The sequence below is a fragment of the Acomys russatus genome, chromosome 23 (genome assembly GCF_903995435.1).
Source record: "Acomys russatus chromosome 23, mAcoRus1.1, whole genome shotgun sequence".
Taxonomy (NCBI): domain Eukaryota; kingdom Metazoa; phylum Chordata; class Mammalia; order Rodentia; family Muridae; genus Acomys; species Acomys russatus.
Genome location: NC_067159.1, coordinates 6,241,475 through 6,269,233, shown reverse-complemented (window position 1 = coordinate 6,269,233; position 27,759 = coordinate 6,241,475). Strand labels below are relative to the sequence as shown.

General features: G+C 44.9%; 2 protein-coding genes across 3 annotated transcripts in view; both read right to left on the bottom strand.

The window, feature by feature from the left end:
- Nucleotides 1–1,771: 1,771 nt before the first annotated feature.
- On the bottom strand, nucleotides 1,772–12,168 carry Bcas2 (BCAS2 pre-mRNA processing factor). Its single transcript, XM_051165770.1, has 7 exons — nucleotides 12,022–12,168; nucleotides 11,847–11,939; nucleotides 8,556–8,626; nucleotides 7,912–8,073; nucleotides 5,026–5,076; nucleotides 3,462–3,542; nucleotides 1,772–1,925 (listed from the first exon to the last, which is right to left on the bottom strand). The coding sequence occupies exons 1-7, from the start codon at nucleotides 12,112–12,114 to the stop codon at nucleotides 1,799–1,801; spliced, it is 678 nt and encodes a 225-aa protein (XP_051021727.1). The 5' UTR covers nucleotides 12,115–12,168; the 3' UTR covers nucleotides 1,772–1,798.
- A 1,958-nt stretch (nucleotides 12,169–14,126) lies between these two features.
- The window catches only part of Dennd2c (DENN domain containing 2C), a 46,460-nt gene continuing 32,827 nt past the window's right edge, over nucleotides 14,127–27,759 (bottom strand). Inside the window, exons 11-18 of one of the 2 annotated variants that reach the window (XM_051165577.1) lie at nucleotides 26,489–26,629; nucleotides 25,736–25,884; nucleotides 24,783–24,960; nucleotides 21,490–21,531; nucleotides 20,481–20,586; nucleotides 18,034–18,270; nucleotides 17,208–17,294; nucleotides 14,127–15,328 (exon numbers count right to left, since the gene is read on the bottom strand). In XM_051165577.1, the coding sequence (XP_051021534.1) occupies nucleotides 15,297–15,328; nucleotides 17,208–17,294; nucleotides 18,034–18,270; nucleotides 20,481–20,586; nucleotides 21,490–21,531; nucleotides 24,783–24,960; nucleotides 25,736–25,884; nucleotides 26,489–26,629 (972 nt within the window). In that variant the 3' untranslated portion in view covers nucleotides 14,127–15,296. Of the gene's footprint in view, nucleotides 15,329–17,207; nucleotides 17,295–18,033; nucleotides 18,271–20,314; nucleotides 20,587–21,489; nucleotides 21,532–24,782; nucleotides 24,961–25,735; nucleotides 25,885–26,488; nucleotides 26,630–27,759 lie in introns of those variants that run through there. The other variant, XM_051165576.1, reaches the window with a different exon arrangement.

Below are 27,759 nucleotides of genomic sequence, written 5' to 3'. Positions count from 1 at the left end.
AAGCTGCAGGGCATGGACAAAGGCATGAGAAATCCCTGCCAAAAAATAAAGGGGGTGGTGGCCTTTAGCCTGGTTCCCAAAAGTCAAATCCTACTTGAAACCCCATAAGCATAATCTTTATGCTGTTGATAGTGTAAGCTCTCACCAGGATTGCCATGGAGTTCTGCCAAGCTCTAGCCTGCCCCTCTTGACTGCTTTCTGAATAGTCCCAAATTCCTATTGTGTGTGAAGGGTACAATAGAGAAACCATCGGGAAGTGGCCACTTCGTGGTGAGGGGTGGTGGGTTTTTATTGTGGATAAGAGGGAGAACATCCAGAGGTTGTCTGGAAGAGTCCAGAGCAGAAAAAGAAACAGACTAGCCAGTGGCCAGGGCTAGGAAAGCGGGGGCTGCGGGTAGGGAGTTAGGAAGGTGGTGGGGACAAGGGCCGGCATGGGCTTTGATATGCAGCCACAGGTACACGTCATATGAAGGGCCGTATGCCCTTTCTGTCAGAGGCAAGGTAAATGCCTTTTTGGCTGAACCCCCATCACAAATTCCTGAGGAATGCTGGCTTTTACCTAACTGCCAGAAATCCTTCAGCAGTCCAGTTTGAGCTAAGTAAATACAGTCACTTCAGGACATATCCACTGTCTGATTAGAGTTTCGGGAACTGGAGTTTTTTTTGGACCTGACACTACTGTAATTCCAGGGTCTGAATAATGAATACTGCCAAGCAATCACTGCAACCGTACTTCACAATTTTCTGGCAATTTAGTCAACTTGACATCCAAGATTAACTAAAACATTTGATCAAGAAAATGCTCAGGAGCCAAGCTCGGTGGCACAGGCATAATCCCAGAATTTAAGGAGGCAGAGGCAGGCGATCTCTGTGAGTTCAAGCCAGCCTGGTCAGGGCTACACAGAGAAACCATGTCTAGGAAAAAAAAAAAAAAGAAAGAAAAAGAAAATGCTTAGGCCTCTGCTCCTCCGCATTCCAGAGAGCAGCATTTCCTTGTGCAGTCCAGCCTTGTCCGAGACTCCATGAAGGTTGGAGTGACTGGCTTGGCTGTGGTGGGCACCAGGCCAAGGCTTTGTTTGCTACATATACATGGTGTGTATGTTCTAGTAAAGTCTGTCTACGGCAAATTCCACAGCAGTCAGGGCTCAGAATGGGAAACTTGTCATCCAAGGGAAGGCCACCTCCATCTTCTCTCAGCAAGACGCCACCATCAAATGGGTGCCGGTGGCATCTTTACTACCATGGAGAGCAAGGCAGGCCACCTGAAAGGTAGAGCTGAGTCAGCGCCTCCGCCCTTCTGCTGATGCCCTCACTTGTGATGGGTGTGACCTGTAAGTATGACAACTAGCTTGAAATTGTCAGCGAGATGTCCCTGTCTCAACTCAGCCCCCCACACTGAGCACCTCCTGCTTCTACTGTGGATCCCCAGAAAGACGCCCCATCTCTTGGATGCCATCCATGAAGTTCTCTGTAGCCACGCACAGAAATGCTTAGAGCTATAACTTTATTCTACAAAAACAAAACCTCAAAGTTCCTGAACGTGTTGCCAGCCTTAAATAAAGAAGCTTGTCACAAAATCTGAAGCCTTAAAAAAATGACTTCTACTACAAAATGGGACAAGATTATTCAAGTCATTCTTCCTTTGAAAACCCAGGTTTTTATAGGTATAAAAATAGCAACATGTGGACAGTCTTTATTTTGCTAAGACACACAGAAGCAATACGACAACACACAGTCCACGGCCACTAACAGTTCACCGACAGCAGGTGCGTGCCGGAGGCCTCTGCCCGCTCTGCCGTCAGAAGTCCTGGCGGATGTTTTCCTTGTTGGCCTCCCCGAGCTGCTGCTTGGTCTGATAGATCTCGTTCTCCAGCTGTACAATAGTCCGCTCGATCTCATAGTTCTTACTCACCAGTGACACCCAGCTGGAAAAGGCAAAGTAAATCAGGAAAAAGAAAGAAAAGGGGAAAATGACTTGGTGTAAGATTTCTTGCAGTTTATCTTAAACATGCAGTTTCACTCAGGGCACTAATGTCTTTAAATTTCTGTTTTAAAAAACTGTGAAGTGGGATTACGGGAAAGTAGGTGAAGGGTACTTGGGACCTCTGCATTATTTCTTATAGTGGTGAGTGAACCTACAATTGCCTCTTGAGCAGAGGTTTTTCCTTAGGAAATAAACACAACAGGAGAGAATTCCTGAGGCAGAAGAGAAGGAAGGGGTGATGGAAGAGAGCGTTAAGAGTAACAGGAAACAGGGCAGAATGTTAGAAAATGGTGGACAAAATTCTAGAATTGACAAAACAAAACAAGCAAGCCCAAAGAAATGCAGACTTTAGGAAGTCACTATTTCCTGTAAATAAACCTCAAGAACAAATTTAAAGAAGCATCAGTTTGAGCTGGGTGTGGTAGTGCATGCCTCTAATCCCAGCACTTGGCAGGCAGAGGCAGGCGGATCGCTGTGAGTTCAAGGCCAGCCTCGTCTCCAAAGAGAGTCCAGGACAGCCAAGGCTACACAGAGAAACGCTGTCTTGGAAAAAAGAAAACAAACAAACGAAAAAGGAAGCATCAGTTTGAAGAAAAATGTAAAAGGCACCCACGCTGGTAACGCTGAAGATGGGGAGGGCGGCGAAACAGGAGAGTGACATGGGAGACGAAAGGGAAAGTGGAAAACACAAAGGACACGATCACTCGTCACTAGACTTAGGCAATTGTTTTTAGAGACGGGGTCTCACTCTGCAGCCAAGGATGGCCTTAAACTCAAGATTCTTCTTCCTTGATCTCCCACAGGTTTATAGGCACACACAGCTTACGCTTATGTGCGTGTAGAAGAATGCTTTTAAAATAATAGAGCTGGGCGTGGTGGCACACTCCCAGCACTCGGGCAGCAGAGGCAGACAGATCACTGTGAGTTCGAGGCCAGCCTGGTCTACAAAACAAATCCAGGACAGCCAAGGCTACACAGAGAAACCTTGTCTCGAAAAAAACAAAAAAACCAAAACAAAAAAAAAAAAAGCACATTTGCAAGAGCTGGGTGTGGTGGTTCACACCTTTAATCCCAGCATTCAGGAGGCAGAGACAGGTGAGTTCGAGGCCAGTCTGGTCTACAAAGCGAGTCTGGGACAGTGAAGGCTAACACAGAAGAACCCTGTCTCAGGAAAAAAAAAAAAAAAAAAAGATAAAATAATGCGCATTAACAGGGATAAGCACACCAAGGCACAAATCAGGCAAAGTATAGAGCTTCCCTTCCTACAAGACTGACAATCTCACATCAGGGCTGTCACACCAGCACTCAGCAGTGCTAGCCCTTGTCTGTCGTCACGGCTACTCTGTCTGCCTGTCCCTCAGACCCAGGAACAGCCTTTCTGTTCTCCAGTGGCAGCCCGTGTGAATATTACTACAGTCTGAAACCTTGCTCTTAGAACATACTAGCCAACTTAAACACAATGAAATGATACACTCACTTTGATTCCATCTCTCTCAACTTAGATCCAGCTGTGAGTTGCATGTTTTTTCGCTGCCAGTTTAAATCTTGAATATGTTTCCTGTAAAAAGTTATTTATACAACCCAATGATATCTCAACATATGACAAAAATCAACAGAACAAAGTAATGAACTCTAGTGTTCACATATACAATTACAGGCTAATTTAGAATGAACTATTCTAATTATTTCCCAATTACAAATTTCATAAAACATGTTCATTGTGGGAGAAAAAAAATAGCAACCAACCCATATACATGTATGTAGATTACAAATTCCTCCTTCCTGCACCTTTTCCTGGTAATGGCTGTGGGAACACACTGGAGCATTTAACTCCCACCCAGATACTGGATCTGTCCCTAAGGGGAGTACATCAACAGACACAGTTCTTCAATCTTGAATTTCCACAGCTCAAAGTCAAAATAAAGGTCTTTTCCTCCAAACTGTCTGTGGCATTATTAGCAAGAGAACATGAAGACAGTGGGCACCCCGGGTTCTGCTGTCTGTGCATGTGTGCGCAGTGTGCGATCCTGCAGTGTCTGCCTGACTCCTGATGTGGTCTTTCCAGGTTTCTGAGTTTTAGAGAATGTTTTTGGGTTTCAAGTTTATTTTTACCTCCACTTACAGCAAACTCAGGGCCAGATACTGGACAGAGTATATCAAAAATACCACAGTGAATTTGAGTAACATTACAGTTAGTATATATTAATAACTATTTGTTAAATGCCTTATCTATTGTCTAAAACCAAAAACAACTTAAAGGCAAAAACCCAAAACCAAGACAATTTCTTGCACCTGTAATCTAGTGCCAATCCAAACATGCCAACCCTTCGCCCAAGGAGTGGCTCTCCAATGCTGGTTCTTCCAAATTGTAGCTAAGAAGGTGCTTCAGTACCTCTGGGTGGAAGCCAGGTCAATTTCAGGTTTCTCCAGACTGCTCTCTGTGACCCCTGCTGACCGCAGTGTCTTCAGGTACAAATCCTCTTAGACCACAGGCATCTGTCCCCTGGATGGCTTGAGTCGGCGTCTCACCATGTAGCCCAGGCTCTGAGCTCTACCTCCTTCTATGCAGCTCAATCTATGAGTTGTTCAGGTTTCTCAACCCACTCCTCATAAGGCAGCAAACATTCAAGGAAGCTGCCCAACACTTCCCTTAATGCATGCCACAACACACAAACTTGGATTTTTGCTATTCCTTGATTATACCTTTTGGAATTTTATAAATTTCTATTTTTCTCAAAGGAAAACTATTTTACAAACATCAACAGCAACATACACAATTAAAAATTAATTGCCTAACAAGCATGGACTGAGCCCAGCACATGGAAGGCAGAGGCACTCTGAGTTCGAGGCTAGCCTAGTCTACAGAGTTCCAGGACAGCCAAGACTACGCAGAGAAACCCAGTCTCGAAAAACCAAAAACCAAATCAACACCGCAAACATGGGCTAACTATTTACGTTCATAGAACTACAGTATTGTTTTTCCTCCCCGTCTATCAGGGGCTTCACCTAAATTTTATTCAAATAGAAAAAAACCAACTCACCTTAACTTCTGAAGCTCTTTCTGTGCGTGTTCAATCATATGAACGAGATTTCTAAGAAGGAAAAGAGTACACACAGCTTCAAATCTGCTAACACCAATGAAAATCGAACTGTCTATCTATACACTATACAAAGTCAAGTTTTTCTGCTAAAAACCTAAATCCTGGGATTTCTGTGCCTATTATGTCAGGTAATTCATAAACACTGGCTTGTTTACTCCAGCTCTTTGCTGACAGTTTGATCTTGGACAACGATGCTTTTCTCTTTCCGCCTCCTTTCCCCCTCTGCTGATTGCTTCCATCACACAGCTGACCCTTCCTGATGTTCCCTCTGATCTTCTCTTTCTGAGGCCTCCCAACCTCCTGAGGCTGGAGAGTACCATTCTAGGCCTCTATTCTGGCCTCTGATCTCTGAAAAGGACTTTTGTTTGAACATTCTTCTTGAAAGTTTACTGTGACAACATATGCTTCCTGTGGGAAAGATCTATTGGCTTTGCAGGAAGCTCTGAATATTCAGCAGTGTGCTATGTGGTTTAAAGGAAGCAAGTGATGTGCACAGCAGTTAGTGAGGAGAGCGCAGCAGAGAGAATCTGAGGCAAAGACACAAGGCCATGTTCTTCAGTGCAGTGCGTATTCCTCTGTTCTCCATAGTCTGTCTGTCTCTTGTCTGAGGGAAGGTCCCACTGTACAGCTCACAGTGACCTTCAACTTAAGATTACCTTGTCCCCACCTCTTAAATGTGAGAACTGCTGCTGTTACCACGCCTAGTTTCCTTGCTGTTTTAAGTCTCCAAATCTCTTCTGTGTGTGGGTGCAGGTGTTAGGTATCAAACCCAAGGACTGTGCATGCTTGGTAAGCACTGTACCATTGGACTACCATCTCACTCTACCGCCTTTTTAAACTCTGTGTGAGAAAGGGTCTCAATCCACCTTGGACTGAACTCCTGATCTTCCCAAGTGTTTGGATTAAAGGTGCTTGCTACTAGGACCAGCTTCTGCCACCCTTTTTCTTCTTTTCTTTTCCCCACTACCCCAGACAGGGTTTCTCTGTAGCCCTGGCTGTCCTGGACTTCATTTGTAGACCAGGCTGGCCTCAAACTCACAGAGATCTGCCTGTCTCTGCCTCCCTGAGTATTGGGATTACAGGCATGTGCCACCATGACCAACTCTTCCATCCTTTTTAAAGTGTGTGTGTGTGTCAGAGCCTTCCATGTAGAACAGGCTGTCTTGGAACTCGAATAGATCTGCCATCGCTATTTCTGCCTCCCAGGTGCTAAGCTTATAGGCATGCAGATATGTATCAGCATACCTGGCTAATGATTCTTTTGTTTGTTTGTTTGTTTCATTTACATCTGCACATAAAGAAACTGGAGGAGGACCCGGGTGTCCTTTATCTCTCTCTGGCTTGTCATTAGACAGGGGCCCTTACTGAACCTGGAGTACACTGGTGACACCAGCATGGCCAACTCAGCAGAGTCCTTTCTGGCAGAATCTCTTTACAGTTTTCTGATCCTCATTACTCCCCAAGTCCGCGTGCTGGCTTGCCCCACCCACTACACTGTTTACTGTTTGCACTGGCTCATGAGCATGTGCGCAGCGCTCAACAATTTGGGTTGCTGGCCTGCAACTAAGGCAGCACCAGGGCCAGACTGCTTCTTAATTCTAGCTCTCCAGTGCGCACCAGGGGATAATATCTATTAATAAGACAGAGACCAACTTTGTGGCCTAGGCTAGTCCAGAACACATCACAATACTCCTGTGTTCAGTACATTGTTTTTAAGACTGTGTGTGTGTGTGTGTGTGTGTGTGTGTGTGTGTGTGTGTGTGTGTGTCGACATTTCCCCTAGGAGAAATGGTATAGCATTCTATAATTCTGTGTTCAGGGGGAACTTTACTGCTTTATTTATTTATTTTGGTTTTTCGAGACAGGGTTTCTCTGTGTAGCCTTGGCCACCCTGGATTCACTTTGTAGACCAGGCTGGCCTCGAACTCACAGTGATCCACCTGCCTCTGCCTCCCGAGTGCTGGGATTAAAGGCGTGCCCCGCCATGCCCGGCTTATTGCTTTATTTTTTGAAGCAAGATCTCACTTTATAACCCAAGCTGGCTGAGAACTCATGGTGGGCTCCCTACCTCAGCCTCCTGGGCACTGCTGGACTATCGGTGAGTAACCATCCTGGTCAGGACTTTAAAGAACATGACACGTGAATGTGAGAACCCAGTATTTAAGCACACATTAAAGACTGCGACCTATCAGTGGTAATCGTGACTCACCTTATCCCTTACACTGCACAGTGAACGTGATGGAGCGTGAATGCCGGACAGCTTAGCACTAGTGAACTCGAAGGTAGGACTCAAGGCAGCAGCCTTTTGCTGGCGTCAGTGATACAATCCCAAGTCAAATCTAGCATTACTGTTATTATTACTTTGGACACAGGGTTTTGCTACATAGGATGATCTCTAACTCAAAATATAGGCCTGGCGGGTCCCTTCCTCACACCTCAGTTCCCCATCTCAAGGGCTGGGATTATAAACTGCATAATACCCCATTTTTAATTGGCGTTAGACTTCACCACTTAGGTTTTTGTTTTTTTTTTTTTGGCCTCTTCTCTTCTACAAAGCCATGATCCTTTTATTTCATATTTATCAACACATCCATTTTTGTTTGTTTTTGGTTTTTCAAGACAGGGTTTCTCTGTGTAGCCTTGGCTGTGCTGGACTCACTTTGTAGAGCAGCCTGGCTTTGAACTCACAGAGATCCACCTGCCTCTGCCTCCCAGAGTGCTGGGATTAAAGGCGTGCGCCACCATGCCCGGTCCAATACTGCTTTTTAAAAAGACACTAAAACTTAATGGGACAGGATGAACAGGAAAAAGGCCAATGTTCCTTACTCATTATACACTTTCCAGGCATTGCAGCCGTGCTGCGACATCAGTTCCAGGTTCTCAATCCGGACTGCCTGGTGCTCCAATTGGGCCATGGAATTGTTTACACATTCTTGCCAAGCTGTAATGTCATTTTTTTGACCTGAGGAAGGGGCTGGAAGTTCATATCTGAAATTATACAATAAATAAATAAATCAACATATCTTACAAAGCCTTAATTACTCCTCCCCATGGATATATGCCTACTATAAAAGACACAGAAGCAAAGTACCAACCCCCACTCACACATGCACACAAAGACCAAGGAGGTAATGTGGACCCGGCAGCAAAAAGAACCTATTGCTCAGGCAACTAATTTACAAACAAAACACAGCTGTGTACTATAACCCACAAACGTGAACTAGTTAAATAACCTCAACAGTCCCAGAGACTCTGATGACTCTTGTCCTGTTTGTCATTATGACCCATCTTGGGTAAAGTCTGCCTTGTCAACTTCTTAAAAAGTTGCTTAACATTATATATATACGAAGGCCGTGATCACGTTTGCAGCACACAGCGCTCTATTTCTGTTCCCACTTCCTACACACTGTCAGCCAACACTCCATAACCGCAGGCCCTGCTGCTGATGCCTCACCTTAACCTCATCTTACCGTTTCATGCTGAGTAATTCAATTGGTTGTCGAGCAGCCAGTCTTTCAAATTCATTTCTCATTATGTCAGTCTGATGCACAAATAACACAAAGAATTAGTACCAGAAGCTGAAAATAATGTCGTTTACTGAGATTTTATACTTTAAAACAGGGGCATTTTAATTCCATAGTCTGCCTAGGCATAAAAGGAGACAGGCATGTAAAGTCCACGTGTCAGGGATTAACCCTAAATCAGCAGTTTTCACTGCACTGCACAGCTGTGGAGCTCTGAGACAACACTAACCCCAGCTGCAGCCCTCCCTACTTCCCAGCAAACAATAGTCTTGAATCAGAGCCAAACTGTTCAGGAAGTCTCTGGTGCTGTGTGCTCTGGCACAGTGTAAAGTGTGTGCATAAGCCGGAGCTCAAAACCGAGGCATCAGTGAAGTCACACGACACAACGTGGACCGCACTGCCAGAACCTTGGATCTGGGGTCAATTTTGAATTAACTTTTGGTTGTTACACATTCAGAACTCTCTTGCCAAATTTCTTACAGCCCCCACATTCAGTTATGAACCCCATGAAGGGTCACAACCTAGTTTAAAAACCTGGGTCTAGATGACGACGGCATCACACAGCTCTGCACAGAGTTGTCTGCAGCCCGAAGGGCCTCGCAGCCACCTAGAGCAGCGGTCCTCAACCTTCCTAACACTGCGACCCTTTAATACAGTTCCTCACGTTGTGGTGACTCCCAGCCATAAAATGATTTTCATTGCTACTGTTATGAAGTGTAAATATCTGATATGTGACTGCTGTGAAAGGGTCATTGACCCCTAAAGGTGTCACCACCCATAGGTTGAGAACAGCTGATCTAATATATGACAGCCACCCAGCTGCTATCACATCATTAATTTTCTACGCAGCACCTGGCCATCTCAGCACTAGAGTGTATGTCCTGGGAGGGTATGGCTTGTGCCTGGTTCTGCTCTACAATGTGCAGCTGGCACAGACTGTCCGACAATGAGGGGAAAACACTTCAAAATACAGATATAGGGGCTGGAGAGATGGCTCAGAGGTTAAGGGCATGGTCTGTTCTTCCAGAGGTCCTGGGTTCAATTCCTGGCAACCACATGGTAGCTCACAACCATTTGTAATAAGATCCGGTGCCCTCTCTGGCAGGAAGGCACACACGCAGACAGAGCATTGTATGCATAATAAATAAATAAATCTTAACAAAACAAAAACAAAACCAGATATAGGCAAGTACTTTCTGAACACGAGTCCAATAGTCTAGAAACAACAATTCATACGTGCATTTACACCAAATGAAAAAGCTTTTGCTCCCGGTGATGGTGGCGCACGCCTTGAATCTCAGCACTTGGGAGGCAGAGGCAGGCAGAGCTTTGAGTCCCAGGACAGAGAAACCTGTCTCAAGAAAAAAAAAAGCTTTGCAAAACAAAAGAAACAAGTGCCAGAGTGAAGAGTCAGTTTACAGAATGGAAGTCCTTGCCAGCTAGCTATTCATTTCACAGGGGAGTAATGCCCTGGACAAAGCTGAACATCAAAAGACAAGTACCGCAATAGGCAGACAGGCAAGGTAGCTCAACAGACAGCTACGAGAAAAAGCAAACCAGAACTACAGTGAGTCTGAGAACAGTGGTTACGCCTTTAATCCTAGCACCTGGGAGGTAGAGCTAAGTGGACTGTCAGTGCAAGGCTATCTCAATCTACACGCTGAGTTCAATGCCAGCCTCAGCTACCAGAGACTCCGTTCAAACATAGACAGACAGACAGACAGACGCACAAGCGCCTACAGCAATATCTGGGTATGCGCCGGCGAGGTGGCTCACACCTGTAATCCCAGCACCCGGGAGGCAGAGACAGGTGGATCTCTGTGATGAAGTTCAAGGCCAGCTTGGTCTACCCAGTGAGTCCTGGACTGCCAGAGCTTTCACACAGAGAAACCTTGTCTTGAAATCTCCCATCCTGGCCACCCCCCAGCCCCCCCCCAAAAAAAACTGAAAACAAAACAAAAAGTTGGTTATGGTGTCTTACACTTGTAATTCCCACACTCATAAGCCTGAAGCAGAACCATTCCAAGTTCAAGGCTAGCCCGCCCTAGTGAATTCCAGGCCAGCACGAGTTCCAGAGTAAGACCCTGGTCTCAAAAACACCAAAGTGAGGCCGGGCAATTGGTGGTGTACACCTTTAATCTCAGCACTCAGGAGGCAGAGGATCTCTGTGAGGCCAGCCTGGTCTACAGAGCCAGTTCCAGGACACCCAGGGCTACACAGAGAAACCCTGTCTCAAACAAACAAACAAAATCCAAAATACACCGAAGTGAATTGACAGAGAATAAAAAGGATCGGATGGTTATGTAATTCACGGGGCTGTTTTCTGAGCTAGGGAAGATTGTTCAATACACCATTAGCAACTATTAAGAAAGGATTAAACTAAGCAGAAGTGATTATAAACGTAAAATCAGTCTGCATTTTAAAAGGGTGGAAAACCATATTAAAGTATTTAAAAGTTTTAAACTAAATGCAGTTATCTGAAACCTAAGAAGTCAGACCAATATCAATGGACCAATTATATATGGTCCCTTTTTCTCTTGAATTAAGCAAACTTTTATTGAAGTTTTGACAGCAACAAGAGGCCACCTGGGTGACTGATGTGGGCCCTGCTCACAACTGAGATTATCTGATGGTTTCCCAGTCTTGGTAAAACAAGTGTTTTTAACAACATCATGTTTATATAACGGGGAAAAGTATAAACAAGTCTAGACTGAAATGTTTAACAGAATTCATTAATCTAAAAACGAAACACTGATTAGGACCTAAGCGGTATTTTAGTCATTTAAAAACGGTATGGTGTTAGGCTTATTCAAGCATTTATACACTGCTGACTATATGAGTTTTGGTACAAAAATCTCCCTCCAATGGTTGCAAAGAGTACAGGTGATTAAGATTACAAATATTAAAATCCCGTGATTACTACATGTTTTTGAGAGGGCCTTAGAGGATAATGGACAAAGGGTCCCTTTGTGAAATTTACTATGGACTCTATTAAAACACAACAGCAAAATTAAACGAGTCTGCTGAAACCAATAAAATATTCCGCGGGTTCGTGTAATACGAACCCCGCAGAAAGCTCATCTGGCTGTTTTGAACCGACTGATACCGACATGGCGTGCAATATGAGCGGCAAGCATCGGTTAACCTGGAAGATGAAGTTCATTTCACACAGCTAAAGCGAAATCAAAGTCCTCAGGCTTTCTGGTCGGGACGCTCGGCTCAGGCCACCACACTTACTTCAAAGGCAGAATAATCCGGGGCTGTCAGGTAGCTCAGGTAGTTCTTGGTAGGTCGGTATCTGCGCGTTTCCTCCTCCACCAGGGCAGCGGCCTAAGAACGAGAAGAGGCCGGGGTCGCGGCGGGAGAGGGCAGGGTGCCTCCGGCGTCCCCGCCGCACATGCCCCGCACTCACCGCTTCCCGGACGCCGGGAGCCTCGTAGCCTTGGTCAAAGTATGGCAGCGCGTCCACCACCACCTCCCCGGCTACCAAGCCCGTGCCCGCCATGGCGCGGCCCGGTGCTCCACGAGCGCCTTCTGAGTCTGCGCGGGCTCGGTTTTGTTCCACTGCGCCTGCGCCCGAAATGACGTCGTGCGCGTCGCTGGCTCTTCGATTCTGGCGCATGCACAGTTGTGAATTCTGAGGCCGCAGGGCCGTAAGGGTGGTTTTGCTTGGGTCGGACCAGGTGTCAAGCACTAATGTCCCAGTGTGCCTAACATCTTGCCTTTCTTTTTATGGGTACCGCGTGGGTTTTATTCTTTGGTTGTTGTTGTTGTTTTTTTTTTTTTGAATCTCCGAGGACAATTTTATTCGCGCTTAAGAGAAAAACAGTAGGGCAGACTGGAGGCAAGACATGGGGGAGGCATAGAGGTTAGCAATGCATGCAGAAGGAGGGGGATTTAAGAGTGAGAACGCTCAGAGCGTTTGGAGTCGGGGCACGGGACGGGCATTCTGAACTTGGGTGGAGGGGAGAAGTCTCTATTTCGCACGCCCTTTAACCTTCCACCTTCTAAATTCTCGCATAGTGTTGAGCTTCTAGGGCTCCCTTGCTTCATCTTCATTTTGCATTGAGTCCTTTAAAAAATGTTCTTTTATAGACACTAGAAATGGGCGCCTGGTTTCCAATTAAATTTTTTAGGTCTAACAATCTTATACAAGTTGGAAACTTCAGTTCGGTCCCCAGCACCTCATCCCTTCTAGGAATGGAATTATAAACTCATTTAAAAAGCTCTGCCATTGATGTCCATTGGGCCTACATAAAATCCAGCCATTTTGCCTTTGGCTCCCAAACCCTCAGGCTGTAGTTGGTATACATTGTGAAGTATCTTCCAGACTAAGAGGTAAATGCAAAAAAAAAAAAGATAGTTGGACTTTATATACTGCCCAATGTGCACTCAACCAAGGCTTCTCTGGGATGAGCTTTGGAAAAGTTGGTCAGGTTTGTCTAAGATGGATTTGGTTATTTATGACTTTGTATTATGTAAATGTGCTGTGTCCAGGCAAAGGTCTTCAGGAGTTGTGGTTTGATTAGAACTGCCTCTCCTAGCTCCCCAGCGGGTGGCGCTGTTGCGGAGGTTTGGGAGGCACAGCCTGGCTGGAGAGGTCAGTCGTTGGAGGTGGGCTTTGAGAGTTTAAGCCTCACACTGCTTTTGCTCTCTGCTTCCTCACTGCCCTGTGAAGTGAACTCTCAGCTCTCTGCCTTCAACTTGGTGCCGCGCTTCTCCACCACGATGGACTCACCCCCTGGAACTGTCAGCCAAAATAAACTTTCTTCTCTAAATTGTTTGGCCAGTGTTTTATTACTGCAACAGAAAAAGTAACACACATCTTAAGTGGATGTATTTTAAACTCTCCAAGAGATCTGTAGGATTTTTAAAAATGTCTTTATTCGCTAAAAGATCTGTAAACATTTGATAGAAATCTTGAACAATTCTTTTTACAAACATATCCAGAATTCACATTTTACAAAAACAAAGTACAATGAATTCAACGGAAGAAAGCAGCTTTAGACTGTAAGAAGGGAAGACTCTAATCCCAAAAGCAAAGTCCCGCTAGAGGTATGGCCACAATCGGCCACAGTAAACCCTCCTACCCATTATGAATTGTTCCCTCGGGATTGGAGTGTCTGGGGAGACGTCTGGGAGGAGCTCCACTGGGGTAAGCTGCATTAGCGTTTTAGAAGACAGGCTCAGCTCTTTTCCTGGACCCACATCTAAGAACTATATTGCACAGCACCAGTCTCAGATGGATTCATTCCGACACACGTGATAATGAGAGTCCTGTACAAGTCAGTCTGTTGTTTCCCAATATAGTGTGCAGCATGTCTAAGTCTGAACAGTTTCCATGCCAGGTAAAGCCATGAGCAAAGGTTAAGGAAAACAACATATCTGCCACAGCATTTATCTTTTATCAATGAAAACTGCCCCTTCACTGACAAACTCCTTTTCCCAGGCACTACTTCTACTTTAGATTTCCAGCATCTGGTGATGGAGAGGTATATAGGCTTAGGAAATACTGAGTCTAATCAGAATGAAAACTCACAACAATGTAAAAGTAACACTTTTGGCTCTGGGTTCTATGCCCAGTAGCACAAGAAAGGCAAACAAAGGAACAGACAGCCTCGCCCAGACACCCACAGCTTGAATCTCATCGGAGCCAAGAGGTGGCTCTTGTGTATTCCACAGAGAAGTTTAAACATCGTTCATTTCCATCTGCAGGACTAAGCAGCCTTCTCTGTGTTTGTAAATCAAATGTTCTGGCTTAGTTCTATCGTGTAAAACTAGCCTCTCTGAACTCGTTTCTAGTAAAATATCATGAAGTTGATCTAAAGCTTGAATCCGATGGTCTATGTAGATCAACACTGCAGCAGACTGTGGACACCAAAACTCAACAAGCAGAGAGTGATGTTCTTAGACACCGGCTGTCTTCCACAAAGCAAAATGCTGACATGTGAGAGGCAAGCTATTCCAGCAGGACGCGTGTTCTGAGAAGGGCCTGCACGGTGTCTGCCTTTTTAAGGTTTTTAACATAAGTGACATTCTCAAAGATAGGACATGGGACAAAATGGGGTTATAAATGGTGACCATATGGATTTAAAGCAATCTAATGCTTCAGTGGTGGGAACTGTGTGCATTTCTACAGAGCCTCTCTAGTACCGAAACCCCGCATTTCTCTCCTCATTCACATCTTTGCTTTTTTTTTTTAAAGCAACACTAAGTATTTGTGAATCTTTTTCTCATAAAAGACAACCACTTTCATAGACTAAGCACACTGTACAGCTTCTTGTACCCACCAGTAACCAAGAAGACACCACAGTAAAAACAACCTGGCCAGGCATGATGACACACACCTGTAATCCCAGCACTCGGGAGGCAGAGGCAGGCGGATCTCTGTGAGTTTGAGGCCAGTCTGGTCTGTATTGTGAGTTCCAGCACAGTCAGAGCTACATAGAGACCCTGTTTCAAAAATACAAAAAAACCAACCAAACAAACAAAAAGTCCCCACATCAGAAGGAGAAGAGGGTACGTGGGTTCCAGACTCCGCCCGGTTGGTCTGCAGCAACAGGAGAGTCCTCCAACGTCTTCCTCCTTTACAACCTCCAGGGCTTTGTATATGCCTCAAGGCATCTAGATCCTTGGGACAATACTGTCTTTGGCACTTTCAGTTATGTTTAGAATGAAAACAAGATGTCACTTCTTGTGAAGAAATCGCATTTTGCTTCCTGGAAGGAGAAAGGGTAGTGTGAGTGCTTATCACCTTCACCTGTTGTGCGTCTGAGGCAGGGGACTGACAACCTGGGCACTCTGAAAACTCAGTGTAGCTGTCCTGTCAAGTGCTGTGATTTGTGAAGCGTTCCCCAAAGTCCTAGGGGTAAAAGCTTGGCCCCAGCTTGTGGCACTATTGGAAGGAAATAGAACCTTAGAGAGATGGGGCCCAGGGAGGAGGTCTGGTCATGAGTGTGCCCTTGCAGGTCCTTGGCCCCTCCCTGTCTTGATTCCTGGCAGCCATGACACAAGCAGCAGCTTCTACTTATGTCCTGCCATGACGTATTTATTACCCTGCCACAGGCCCAAAGCATCAGGGCCAATCAGCCATGGGCTGAAACTCCCCAAACTAGGAAAGGCCCAAATAAGCTTCTAGACCAGTGGTTCTCAACCTGTGGGTCGAGACCCCTTTAAGGGTTATTTAGTGATTTTTGGGGGGAGCAGGGTCACCTAGAACCATAGAAAACACAGATATTTACACTATGATTCATAAAAGCACCAAATTACAGTTATGAAGTAACAGTGAAAATAATTTTATGGTTGATGGTCACCACAGCATGAGGAACTGTATTAACGTGTTGCAGCATTAGGAAGCTGCGATCCACTGCTCCAGAGGCTTTTATTATCTCAGGCATCCTGTCTTGCTAATGGGAAGCTATCGGTTGATGTGTTTGGCCACGAAAAAACCCGTGAGTGTCTAATTGCAGAGGCGGAAACAAACTCAAGACATAATCTAATCTAAGTGGTTTTCAACTCAGACTGGAGTTGCAAATTACCTGGCTTTCTCCCTGGAGATTTCTTGGATCTCAAGGGAAACCTTTTAAAAAGTCCCTTAAGATTATCATGTGACCTAACCTAACCCCAAGGTATAGATGCAATCATAGCCTGGGGCATAATTTGCCCTTGGCCTCTCTGCTAGCTAAGGACAGGGTCTAGACAGGGGAACATATTCCATTTAGGATTTAAGATCATTGTCTTGGGATAGGCGTACAACTGTTCTAATATCACACTGGAATTTTAAAAAAAAAGATTTTATTTATTTATTATGTATACAGTGTTCTGTCTGCATGTACAGAGGGTGCTAGATCTTATTACAGATAGTTGTGAGCCACCATGTGGTTGCTGGGAATTGAACTCAGGACCTTTGGAAGAGCAGCCAGTGCTCTTAACCTCTGAGCCATCTCTCCAGCCCCTCACACTGGAATTTTAAAACCATAAGAAACCATGTTTATAAAGTGCAAAATTAGCTGGGTGTGGTGGTGCATGCCTTTAACCCCAGCACTTAGGAGGCAGAGGCAGGTGGATCTCTGTGAGTTCAAGGCCAGCTTGCTTTACAAAGTGGGCCCAGGACAGCCAAGGCTACATAGAGAAACCCTTTCTTGAAAAACCAAAAACCAAAAATAAAAATAAAAATAAAACAAAAAATAAAATAAAATAAAATAAAATGCAAAATTAGAGTGAGGCATCCCTGGCCCCTGCTTTCCAGTCCTGCAGATCAGGTATTTTATGTCTGAAGCCCATGGACCCCCTAAAGTGATGTACAATTTATCTGAATACATTTTTCTGATAAACAGGACCATTTTAAAAATGTATCCCCAAAGGCTGCTACCTCAAGAGGCTTCATGCTCATGACTCGGAACCTATGCTTCAGCTGAGGGACACAGCCCACCCTGGTGGGGAATCCCCAACATTTGAGTAGACTTTTTCCAAACTTTAGGGTCCCAGTGTCCAGTCAGCCAGCTTGAGATGGGTTGCTGCTCTGACTCTGTCTGGGACGAGGCCTGTTTGCTACAAAGCTCTTCTATACTTATCTAACAGGAGAGCAAAGCAACTTACCAAGACTCCGCAAAATTCTATTCACTCCACTGGGTTCCGACTCAGGAATCGTTTCCAAATACTGGAGAGCCCGGACTTCAAACAAACCTATGAGGAAGACACTGGTGAGATTGCCCAACACTCCAGCCGGAAACCAGTGAAATGAAACCTTTCTCCTTCTTTCTCTTTTTGGCAGTATTGTGGGCAGACTCAGGTCTTTGTACACGCTAGGCAAGTGTTCTTCTACTGAGCCTAAGATGGGTCTTGTTTTAATGACTTATAAAATTGTATTTATTTACTTAAATTTGTGTGTTCATGCTTTGATGTATGTGCATGGAGTGGGCATGTGCAGGGCATGACACACAAGTGGAGGTCAGAGGTCAACCTGTGCATGTCTGTTCTCTCCTTCCACCCACTGTACCCAGGGACGGAACCTATGGGTTACACTGCCAGAGCCTTTAGGATTATCCATCTTCATAGCCCTAATCCTGTTCTTCCTACCACTGTATTGTTCTGCAGTTAAACAGTATTACAGAGCATTCCCATGTAACTCAGGTGTGCCCCGATAAGCCTACACATCTTGTCTATTAATCAGTCCTCATAAGAATTCACCAAATGCGATGGTTTGAAAGAGAATGGCCTCCATAGGCTCCCAGGGAGTGGCACTATAAGTAGGTGTGGCCTTCCTGAGGTAGGTGTGGCCTTTGTTGGAGGGGGTGTGTCTGTCTCTTCCTACTGCCTGTGGATCCGGATGCAGAGCTCTCAGCTGCTGTCCAGCACCATGCCTGCAATAGAAGCCCTGACTGAGACACGGAACAAGGACAGAGGGGTTTCTGGTGGAACTCACCTTTAACTCCACTTTGCCGAAGCTCCCGGTCCTGGACAAATCCTGCAAACATCTGTGTCTCCATGAAGAGATCTAGAAAGTGGCGGACACTTCGGGAAGTATGGGACTTCCGGAATGGCTCTCTTTGGAACATGCGCTCCCCACGCTCTGTGACAGTCATATTCAGAGAATAATGCCCCACAAGCTCCACAAAAAACCTGACAAATGCTTCAGACACCAGAGAATTGAGTGTCACATCTGTTTCAAAATGAAAGAAGGGGGAAAAAATCTAAGTTTTGTTGTTGTTGTTGTTGTTGTTTTTTGTTTTGTTTTGGTTTGGTTTTTCGAGACAGGGTTTCTCTGTATAGCTTTGACTGTTCTTGTCTCGCTTTGGAGACCAGGCTGGCCTTGAACTCACAACCTGCCTCTGCCTCCTGAGTGCCGGGATTAAAGGCGTGCGCCACTACAAAAATCTAAGTTTTATATATTAAGAACCATGACACTAGTTAAGGAAGCCATTTCCAAAGGGTCATGAAAAACCAAAATAAACTTAGGAATGTGCACTCCTAGCCTGCTGCACAGCCTGTGACATACAAGCAAATGGATTCCTCTTGACCTTCGCTCCCTCACAACACTCTTACTGTATCTCGTAGCCTGGCTTCCACAAGGTGATTCATCACTCTTTCAAAAGCCACTCATTTTTTAAAAGCTTTATTTATTATGTATGAAAAGGCAAATGCAACCCTTTCGCTACTTGTACCCTCCTCTCAGTCCTGTGCTGCATTTGTGCACTTCGAGGCTCGTCTGGTCTCTGAGTCCTGTCTGGAACGAAGACTGAGAATGTCCCTTCATCCTCCCTTGGGTGTGGTCCTCAGACCACTTCTCTTTAACATCAGGTGTGGTGGCTCCCACCTGTAATCTTAGCACTTGGGAGATGGAGGCAGGAGAATCAGGTTTGAGATCATCTCCAGCTACACAATGGACTTTGAGGCCAGTCTAGGCTGCCTGAGATCCTGTCTCACTCAGCAGCAGGGGCGACAGCACAAACAAAGCCAGCTGGCACAGAGACAGAGCTGGCTGTGCAATCCTTGTCCTAATCTCCAGATCAGCACTTCACCCTTTCCGTTCTCAGGCTGTCTATGGCAGTCATCATTTGGCTGTCCCATTATAAACTGTATCACTTATAAAGTGCATAAATTTCACTTGTCTAAAAGCCACCATATCAGATCCTTAACAAAACTTGTTAGGCTATGAGCCAACTAAAATAAGACGTCAAAACACAAATGCACTATTTTTTCTACAATTCATTTGCCTTCTAAATTTTATCACCTCATATTGCACTATGGTTTACTGCAATAAAAATAATTTATTGAGTATTAAGTGCATTGGCACTACACCAAGTACACAGACAATAATCAGAAATGCTTCCATTGCTGTCCTCTTGTCTGCCCATCTAATACATTTTGCTCCAATACATACCTCTTTCTCTAGGAGCTTTCTATGTCATCCAGGCTGGTCTCAAACTTAGTATCCTTAACTGCCTGCCAAGTCTGAGCCTACAGAAATGAACTACCATTCCTCGCAAAATAGTATTTCAGTTTGTGGGGGTTTTTGTTTGTTTGTTTAAGATTTATTTATTATACATACTGTATTCTGCCTGCAAGTACACCTGCACACCAGAAGAGGGCACCAGATCTTATTAGGGATGGCTATGAGCCACCATGTGGTTGCTGGGAGTTGAACTCTGGACCTCTGTACCACCTCTGCAGCTCCCCACCCACCCCTCTTCGTTTTAAGACAAGGTCTCTCTAGGCTGGCCTGGAACTTGCTATGTGGATCCACCTGCCTCTGCCTCAGAATGCTGGGATTAAAGTCTCAAGCTACCACACCCTGCCTCAAAACAGTGGGTTATCACTCCTCTAATTCTGTTCTTCCAACACATTCCCATCAGTAGGCAGCCTGCTTTCCCCATCTAGAAGGTCAATAATGACACCTGCTTTTGTTTTGTTTTTGAGACAGGGTCTTATTACGTAGCCTTTGCTGGCCTGGAAATCACTGTATGGACCAGGCTGGCCTAGATCTCATGGAGATCTAGATTCTACCTCCCAACTGCTGAGATTAAAGGCGTGTGTCACCATGCCAATGACACATACTTTATAAGAGCCATGGGGAAGGGAGGAGAAGAAATGAACAAGCACTGGTGAGAGGGGGACTTTTCTTTTTTTTATGGGACAGGATGAACTCAAAGAGAAAATGACACGGGAGACAGATCTACAGGAAAAAACGTTTTCTAAAAACACAACTTCTCAAAGGTCCTACAACAGAAGGGGGGCTAGCACTTTGGGGATCAGTAAGAAAGGGTGTGAATTCTCAAGGTAAACCACTTTGGCACATCCTTTAGCTGAGTGCTGGATCTGCAGTGAGTGCTCAGTGCTTTAACCCTCAGTCCTAGCCCACACGCCTCACACCTTGTGAGAACTGCTGCTCCTGAGCCAAGACTTCATCTCGATCTTCTAAAATCTGCACCAAGGCAGCTTGAAGTTTAGGTGGCATAATTTCATCCTCGTCAGACACCTGGAAAGAGAAGCACCTCTGCCTTGAGAATGAACGCATAGTAGCTAACAACCGTCACCCTACAGGGGGCTTTGTGGATGTCATTTGCAATCGTGTCACCTGCACAGAGTCTGTTGACAGTGTATTTTAACTTTACTTTTAAAAGCCAAGCAATACCTCATAAAATTCTCTGGCACTTTTCTACAATGTCTCTACATTTCACTCCTTGTCTCCAAGGCTATTCCCCAACACACGGCTGGTCCAATGTGAGGATCCAGCTGATTCTGAAGAGAGGGATCCTGTTTTTATGTTCAGCTGACCCCAGAGAGCTGCTCTGAGACTCGGGCTGTCTCTCTTTCCCGTTGAGCATCCATCAGCTACCTCTCTCCACCCCAGCGTGCTTTGTTCAGACTGCTATCACACCATCTGTGAAGCATTACACAATGTCCACTGCCCTTCGTCTATGACACATCTGTCTTACTTATCTTTAGAGTCTAACTGCCTGAGTATCTACAAACAACCACTTAGGAAGAGATTTTCTTTTTTTTTCTGTGCTGAGTTGGACACGGGAGCTGACGTATCTAGACAGAACTCTACCATTGAGCTGCGTACTCAGGCAATACATTTCACTAACTTAGAGGCTTAAATGTCAACTCTCTGGAGTTGAAGGGATGGTTACTTCTTTTGAGAATGACATGTTTGCTGTTTCTTCCTTCCTCCTTTGGGATGGACACCTATAAACTCAAGCCAAAGTTTTCAGGACAATCTTGAATGGTTAGCTCCAGTGTCAACTCAGAGATGGGTATGAACTAGAAGTCCTTTCTGAGTCAGCTTCTCTAGGTACTTTGCCACATTTTCTGTCTAATTGCCTACAGAGACACCTATGTCCCCAAGCATTATGTAACCACCTCCTTTGTCACTCACCTCCTGTAGGAACTTGTCTGCACAGAGATCAACTATCAGCACCTATGGAATAAAGGAGGCAGGCAGGTTCAACCAGAGACACGCACAGACATAGCAGGCACGGCGGGACGAGGACAGCCATTCCCACTCTGTCGGACCATGGGAATAGTTGCAAAGAAATTTACTTAAAGGTGCAGCCAATTTAAAAGTTAATCCACCAAAACAACAAATGATTTGGAAAAAGAAAAAGACGTGCACAATGACATAGTATAGGGATTTACCAGGTCAGTGTGGTGGAGCAGTGGGAGGAGCAGACTGTTCAACTAGTGACGCTGGAGAGGTGGGTAGCTACACAGAGGGGAATCCCCAAGTAATCTCTACACCACACTCTTTGCAAACCAATGAAGCACACGGTGGAGTCAGACACAAATCAAACGCCAACAGGGAGATAGCAGAGGAGGGTTCTTCCTCTTCATTAAGTTAATGTGAAAATTGAAAACACCCCACGAAAACATTAGTCATAAATGAAAAGATTGGTATCTTAACCACTGTAAAATGAACAACTCTCCTGTATTAAAAAAAAAAATGTCATTTCAGGCTGGGTACAGTGGTGCAAGATAAAATACCAGCAGTCTGGAGGCCATGACAGGATGACTTCCAAGTTACAGCCCAGCCTGTCTCAAAAACAAACATGTGACCTTCACCCCAAAACCTAACAAAACAACACACTAAAAAATAAATAAATAAATAAAAGATCAAAATACTGTTAAGGGAAAATGAAAGCCTTAGGACTGGTGAGGTAGCCCAGTCCACTGGGTGCTTGCCTCCCAAGCACAAAGCCTGGAGTTGGATCTTTTGCACTGACTAAACCCAGGTATGCTGCTGTATGCCTGTAACCCGGATCTAGGGGGATGGAGACAGACAAGCAGAAGTCAAGCTCATGCACAGCTACAAGGTGAGTGTGAGGCTAGCCTGAGCTTCCTGAGACCCTATGCAAAAAATAAAGTAAAATAAACTGAACAAAAGAGAGGCTGATTTCTAGAATATAAAAACTTTTGAGTTGAACTGTAGCTTAGGTAGGTGACGTGAGTTTGATCACCAAACCATCACACAAAATAAACAACAACAATGAGGACATCTTAAAAATCATGGCGATAAGTAATTCAGGGGAAAGACAGAAAATAATTTATAATAGATGATATCCAATGGCCAATAAGTACACCTCAAAAACAATCAAGGACCACCAATTAAACTACAATGCGCACACAGCTCCATAGTCACCAGCCAGGGGAGGCTAACCTATACAAGCTGATGACAGTGCTGGTGACATGGGAAGACACAGGTCCTCTTGTGTACTATCAGGAGAATTTAAATTAGCAGTAGCGTGGAAGAGCTCTTTTTAGTTTACTGAAGTTGAAGATGTGTTTAGCCTATCACTCAGAATTCTGTTTTCAAGCACATACTCCCAGAGCCGCAGGCATGAGGGATCCAAATGTGATGGATAAAATATTTACAGCAGGGTTACTCATAAACACCTCAAGCTGGAGAGGCCTCAGATATTTACCAGCTGCAGAATGAGTAAGAAAGCTGTGGCTCGTTCACACATTGGCAGATCCTAGGCGGTCAGAACCATTCAACTATTGTAAACCTCTCTGTCTCTGTGTGTGTGTGTGGGGAGAGAGAGAGAGAGAGAGAGAGAGAGAGAGAGAGAGAGAGAGAGAGACAGAGAGAGAGACAGAGACAGAGACAGAGAGACAGAGAGAGACAGAGAGACAGAGAGAGAGAGAGATGCACAAAACCCTGGTATGCCATGGTGTACAAAGGCTAATTTGCAGAAGTCAGTTTTCTCCCTCCACCTTTGCCTAGAGCCCAGGTTGTCAGGTTTGGGTGTAAGCACATTTAGTGGCTGAGCCACCACACATATTTAGAGATAAAACTATAAAGAAATACAAACAGGTGGCTACTATAAGAGTCAGGACAGTGGTGACTTTTTCTAGGGTATGGGGAAGGGACCATGAGATTAGGAGACAAATCTTTTGCTGTAATGCCCCATTAAAATCCAACGCCAAATTATAGGAACATTCAGTTTGTAATAACACTTCATTAAGATGTATTCTGTTTTTGTTTGGTTGGTTGGTTGGTTGATTTTGTTTTTTTGAGACAGGGTTTCTCTGTGTAGCCTTCGCTGTCCTGGACTTGCTTAGTAGACCAGGCTGGCCTCAAACTCACAGAGCTCCACCTGCCTCTGCCTCCCTGAGTGCTGGCTGGGGCTACAGGCATGCACCACCGTGCCTGGCTGTATTCTGTTGGATGATTTGTACTCCATCCTTGTAGCCCACATGAAAGTGAAGGAGAGAACTGACCCACAAATTTGTCCTCTGACCTCCATATGTGTGCCATGGTACCCCATTCACATCACACACACACACTCACACACACAACACACACACACACACACTTTTGTTGTTTTTTGAGACAGGGTTTCTTTGTGTGGCCCTGGCTGTTCCGGAACTCGCTCTGTAGACCAGGCTGGCTTCAAACTCAGAGATCCGCCTTCCTCTGCCTTCTGAATGCTGATGAAAGGCATGTGCCACCACCATTAGGCTTAAAAAAGTGTAGCAAAAGCCAGAGGCCTCAAAACAGACCAATGACTCAGTGCAATGAGCATTTGCAAGAAAAGCTGTGTGAGCACACTGTGTGACACACTACAGCTTCCATGACAAGATTTTTGGGTTTTTTTTCTTTTTTTATCTTATTTTATTTTTTCAGCAGTGGAGGGAGGTTCCAAGGGCAGAGAACAAATGAGTGGGATTGAGTGGGATGCACGGTGTGAAATTCACAAAGAATCAATAAAAAGATTTTATATAAAAAAAAAAGCAAACCTCCATTTTATTCATTGATGAGTCCAGTGCTCACAACTGTAAAGACAGTGTTAAGGCAAATGTACCATGGAACTGTTTTCACTTCAAGAAAGACACAAAACATGGCACTGTAATCAATAAATAATCAATTGTTGTATTCTTGACATTTACTTGTTTGTTTTATTTCAGGGGTATGAGTGTTATGCTCACTTCTGTTTGTGTATCGTGTGCATCCTGGAATTGGAGTTATGGACAGTTGTGAATAGCCATGTGGGTGCTGGGCAAGAACCTCTTGGTCCTTTGCAAGAACAGAGGTATTAACTTATAAGCCTTTTCTGCAGCCCAAATGGTAAAATTACTGGATTAATAACAACTCTGCCCCTCTTGAAAAACCATTTGGTTTCCTTTGCCAGTGCTCTAGTATTTCCCACAGGCACAGTTTACCCCTCTTACCTCTTCAATGGGAAGGTCCTGGAGCTGGGGTAAGGAACAAGACAAGATGCCAATAAGGAATGGAGTAGGCGAGCACACGATGTCAATCATGGATGCTGGCAACACTGGGATGTAGGTGTGCTGCCAGGTGAATGGATACAGCGTAGCTACCACTGCGTGGCCACATTTTGACAGGGTGCTAGGCAGAGGAGAAAGCACACGATGTCATAGATGAAACAACACATGGAACATACTGCAAGTATTATGTCAAAGAGCACACCGTAATCTCATTGGCCTTCACAGGACGACAGCCCTGTGAGTATGTAGTAATTTTTAACAGATTCAACTCAGTCTGGTTCATCACATTTATCATGCTTTAAAAAATGATGCGCACATAAAAAATAAAATAAAATAAAATGATGCACACATTGAAAAGCAATACTGGGATGGGGGTCTCACTATGATGCCGAGGCTGTCCTTGAACTCCTGGGCTCAACTGATGCTTCTGCCTCAGGCCTCCTGAGTAGGTGAGACTGCACATGTGAACCACTCAGCACTGCCTGCGATATCAATTTTTTAATTTCTTTCTGTTTTGTTGTCTATTTTTTGTTTGTTTGTTTGTTTTGAGACAGGGTCTCACTATATATGCTCAACTGGCCTTGAATTTGAGGGATCTCTGTGCGCCTCTGCCTCCTGAGTGTTGGATTAAAGGTGTGTACTATCACACCCAGCCGTCTTTCTAATTTTGTACACAAGTTTTTTCAACTTCTGTCTTCTTCATTTGGGCCCTGGGAAGCAAACCTGGGTCCTTTACAAGAGCAGCCAATACTCTAACTACCAAGCCAGCTCTCTAGCCCTAGTTCTAGATATTTTAAATGTATTCCATTGTAAATAAATAAATAAATAAATAAATAAATAAATAAATAAATAAATGAAAGCCAAACATGAAGTAACATGTTGCACTCATTTCTTACCTTAGGCTGTTGGCAACAAAGATTACCCTCCGCTCTAAAAGGAGAGAGGCACAGACCCGGATGAGGTGACGCACGCTCAAGCATGTGAAAAGACACTCAAAATCCACATGTTCCAGTCGTGAATCAAGTGGTCGGCAGAGCTCAATCGACTGAAACGCAAGGAAAAATATAAGAGCTGATATTGGACAGCACCCCCAATGGCAGCATTAACAACACTTATTGCTTTTCCTCTGATCTGAAAAATGTCTGTTACTTGGGGCAGGTATGGTGCCTCACATCTTTAATCCCAGCACTAAGGAGGCAGAGGCAGGCAGATCTCTTTGTATTCAAAGCCAGTCTGGTCTACATAGAGAGTTCCAGGTAGCCAGAGCAACATAGTGACACCCTGTCTGGGAAAAAAAAAGTCTTCCGCAAGAGTTTATGAAGCTAATGTTAAGTTCTGGTAAAATCATTCCATTTGATTGATACACACACACACACACACACACACACACACACACACACACACACACACACCTGTCATTAATCATGTTGAAAATGCCACTATAGAGGAACTACATCAGTCAGGAAACCTGGGGCCGAGGATCAAGTGCCTACGTCACATATTCACTCAGAGTTTCTAAGAAATACAGCCTACTCCCTTGAGAAGGCCCCACTACTCCTCCCCAGGAATGAACTTCTGAGCTGTGCCTGCGGTAGTCCAAAGCTGGCTGCTAAGTAGCTACTAAACCTCAGCGAGATGAGTTAACTTACCCCATCTCCAGCCCCAGGAAGGTAGCTCTTCACTGTGATGGTACGGCCAGGAGCTGGGAAAGGGGCTTCCATGACACTTCGCATGAACGGGTAAACAAGGGCTGGGGACATTTCTCTTCTCTTCTCTACTTCGTCCAGAATCTGCTTTTGGCACACATATAAACAAACAAACCAACCCCACAGAATTTATTAAGGCCTCGTGGCAGAAACATAAAGAAATTCTACTGTGAATAAACAGCAGCAGTACATTTATGACAAACAAGCTCTGCAACTGAGAAAAGCCCAAAGTACCACATCCTGAGGATATCTTTACACCCTGGGATTATGTGAGGCAACTCCTGTTTACAAACTAATTTTTTTCTTTACACTTACTGTGTGTGTGTGTGTGTGTGTGTGTGTGTGTGTGTGTGTGTGTGTGTGTGTGTGTGTGTGTGTGTGGTGGGCCATGGCTCAAGTGTGGCAGTCAGAAGACCATCTGTGGGAGTTAGCAGTTATCCACGGTTAGTTGACCCACTGTGTGGGTCCCGGGGACTGGCTCAGGTTTTCAGGCTTAGCAGCAAGTGCCTTTACCACTTAGCCACCTCACCAGTCCCTGGAGACCTTTTACATTTCACTAAAGGCCCCCCCGCAAAAAGTAACAATGACAATGATATCCTGCAAGCTGCGTCTAGAAAAAACCAAGAGCAAGATGTGCTTCAGAATATGTTCTTTTTTCAGACCATGAGTTTTGAGGGCTGGAGAGCTGGCTTGGTGTTTAAAAGCACTTGTTACTCTTGTAAACCCAGGTTCAATTCCCAGCACCCACAAAGCAGCTCACAACCACCTGTAACTCCACTCCCGGGGGTCTGATGACCTCTTCTGGCCCCCCTGGGCACTGTGCATGTATGTCGTACACAGACATGTATGCAGGAGAAACACCACACACACAAACACACACACACAAAACAAACTAAATAATTTTTTAGAAGAAAAAAACCCAGCCGGGCGTGGTGGCGCACACCTTTAATCGCAGCACTCGGGAGGCAGAGGCAGGTGGATCTTTGTGAATTCGAGGCCAGCCTGGCCTACAAAGCGAGTACAGGACAGCCAAGGCTATACAGAGAGATCTTGTCTCAAAAAATAAGGAAAGAAAGAAAGAAAGAAGGAAGAAAAAAACCCAAGCCCAGTGTGGCTATATAGGCCTTTAATTCCAGCACTTGGGAGGTGGAGGTAGATAGATCTCTGTGATTTCAATGCTAGCCTGGACTACAAAGCAAATTCCAGGACAGCCA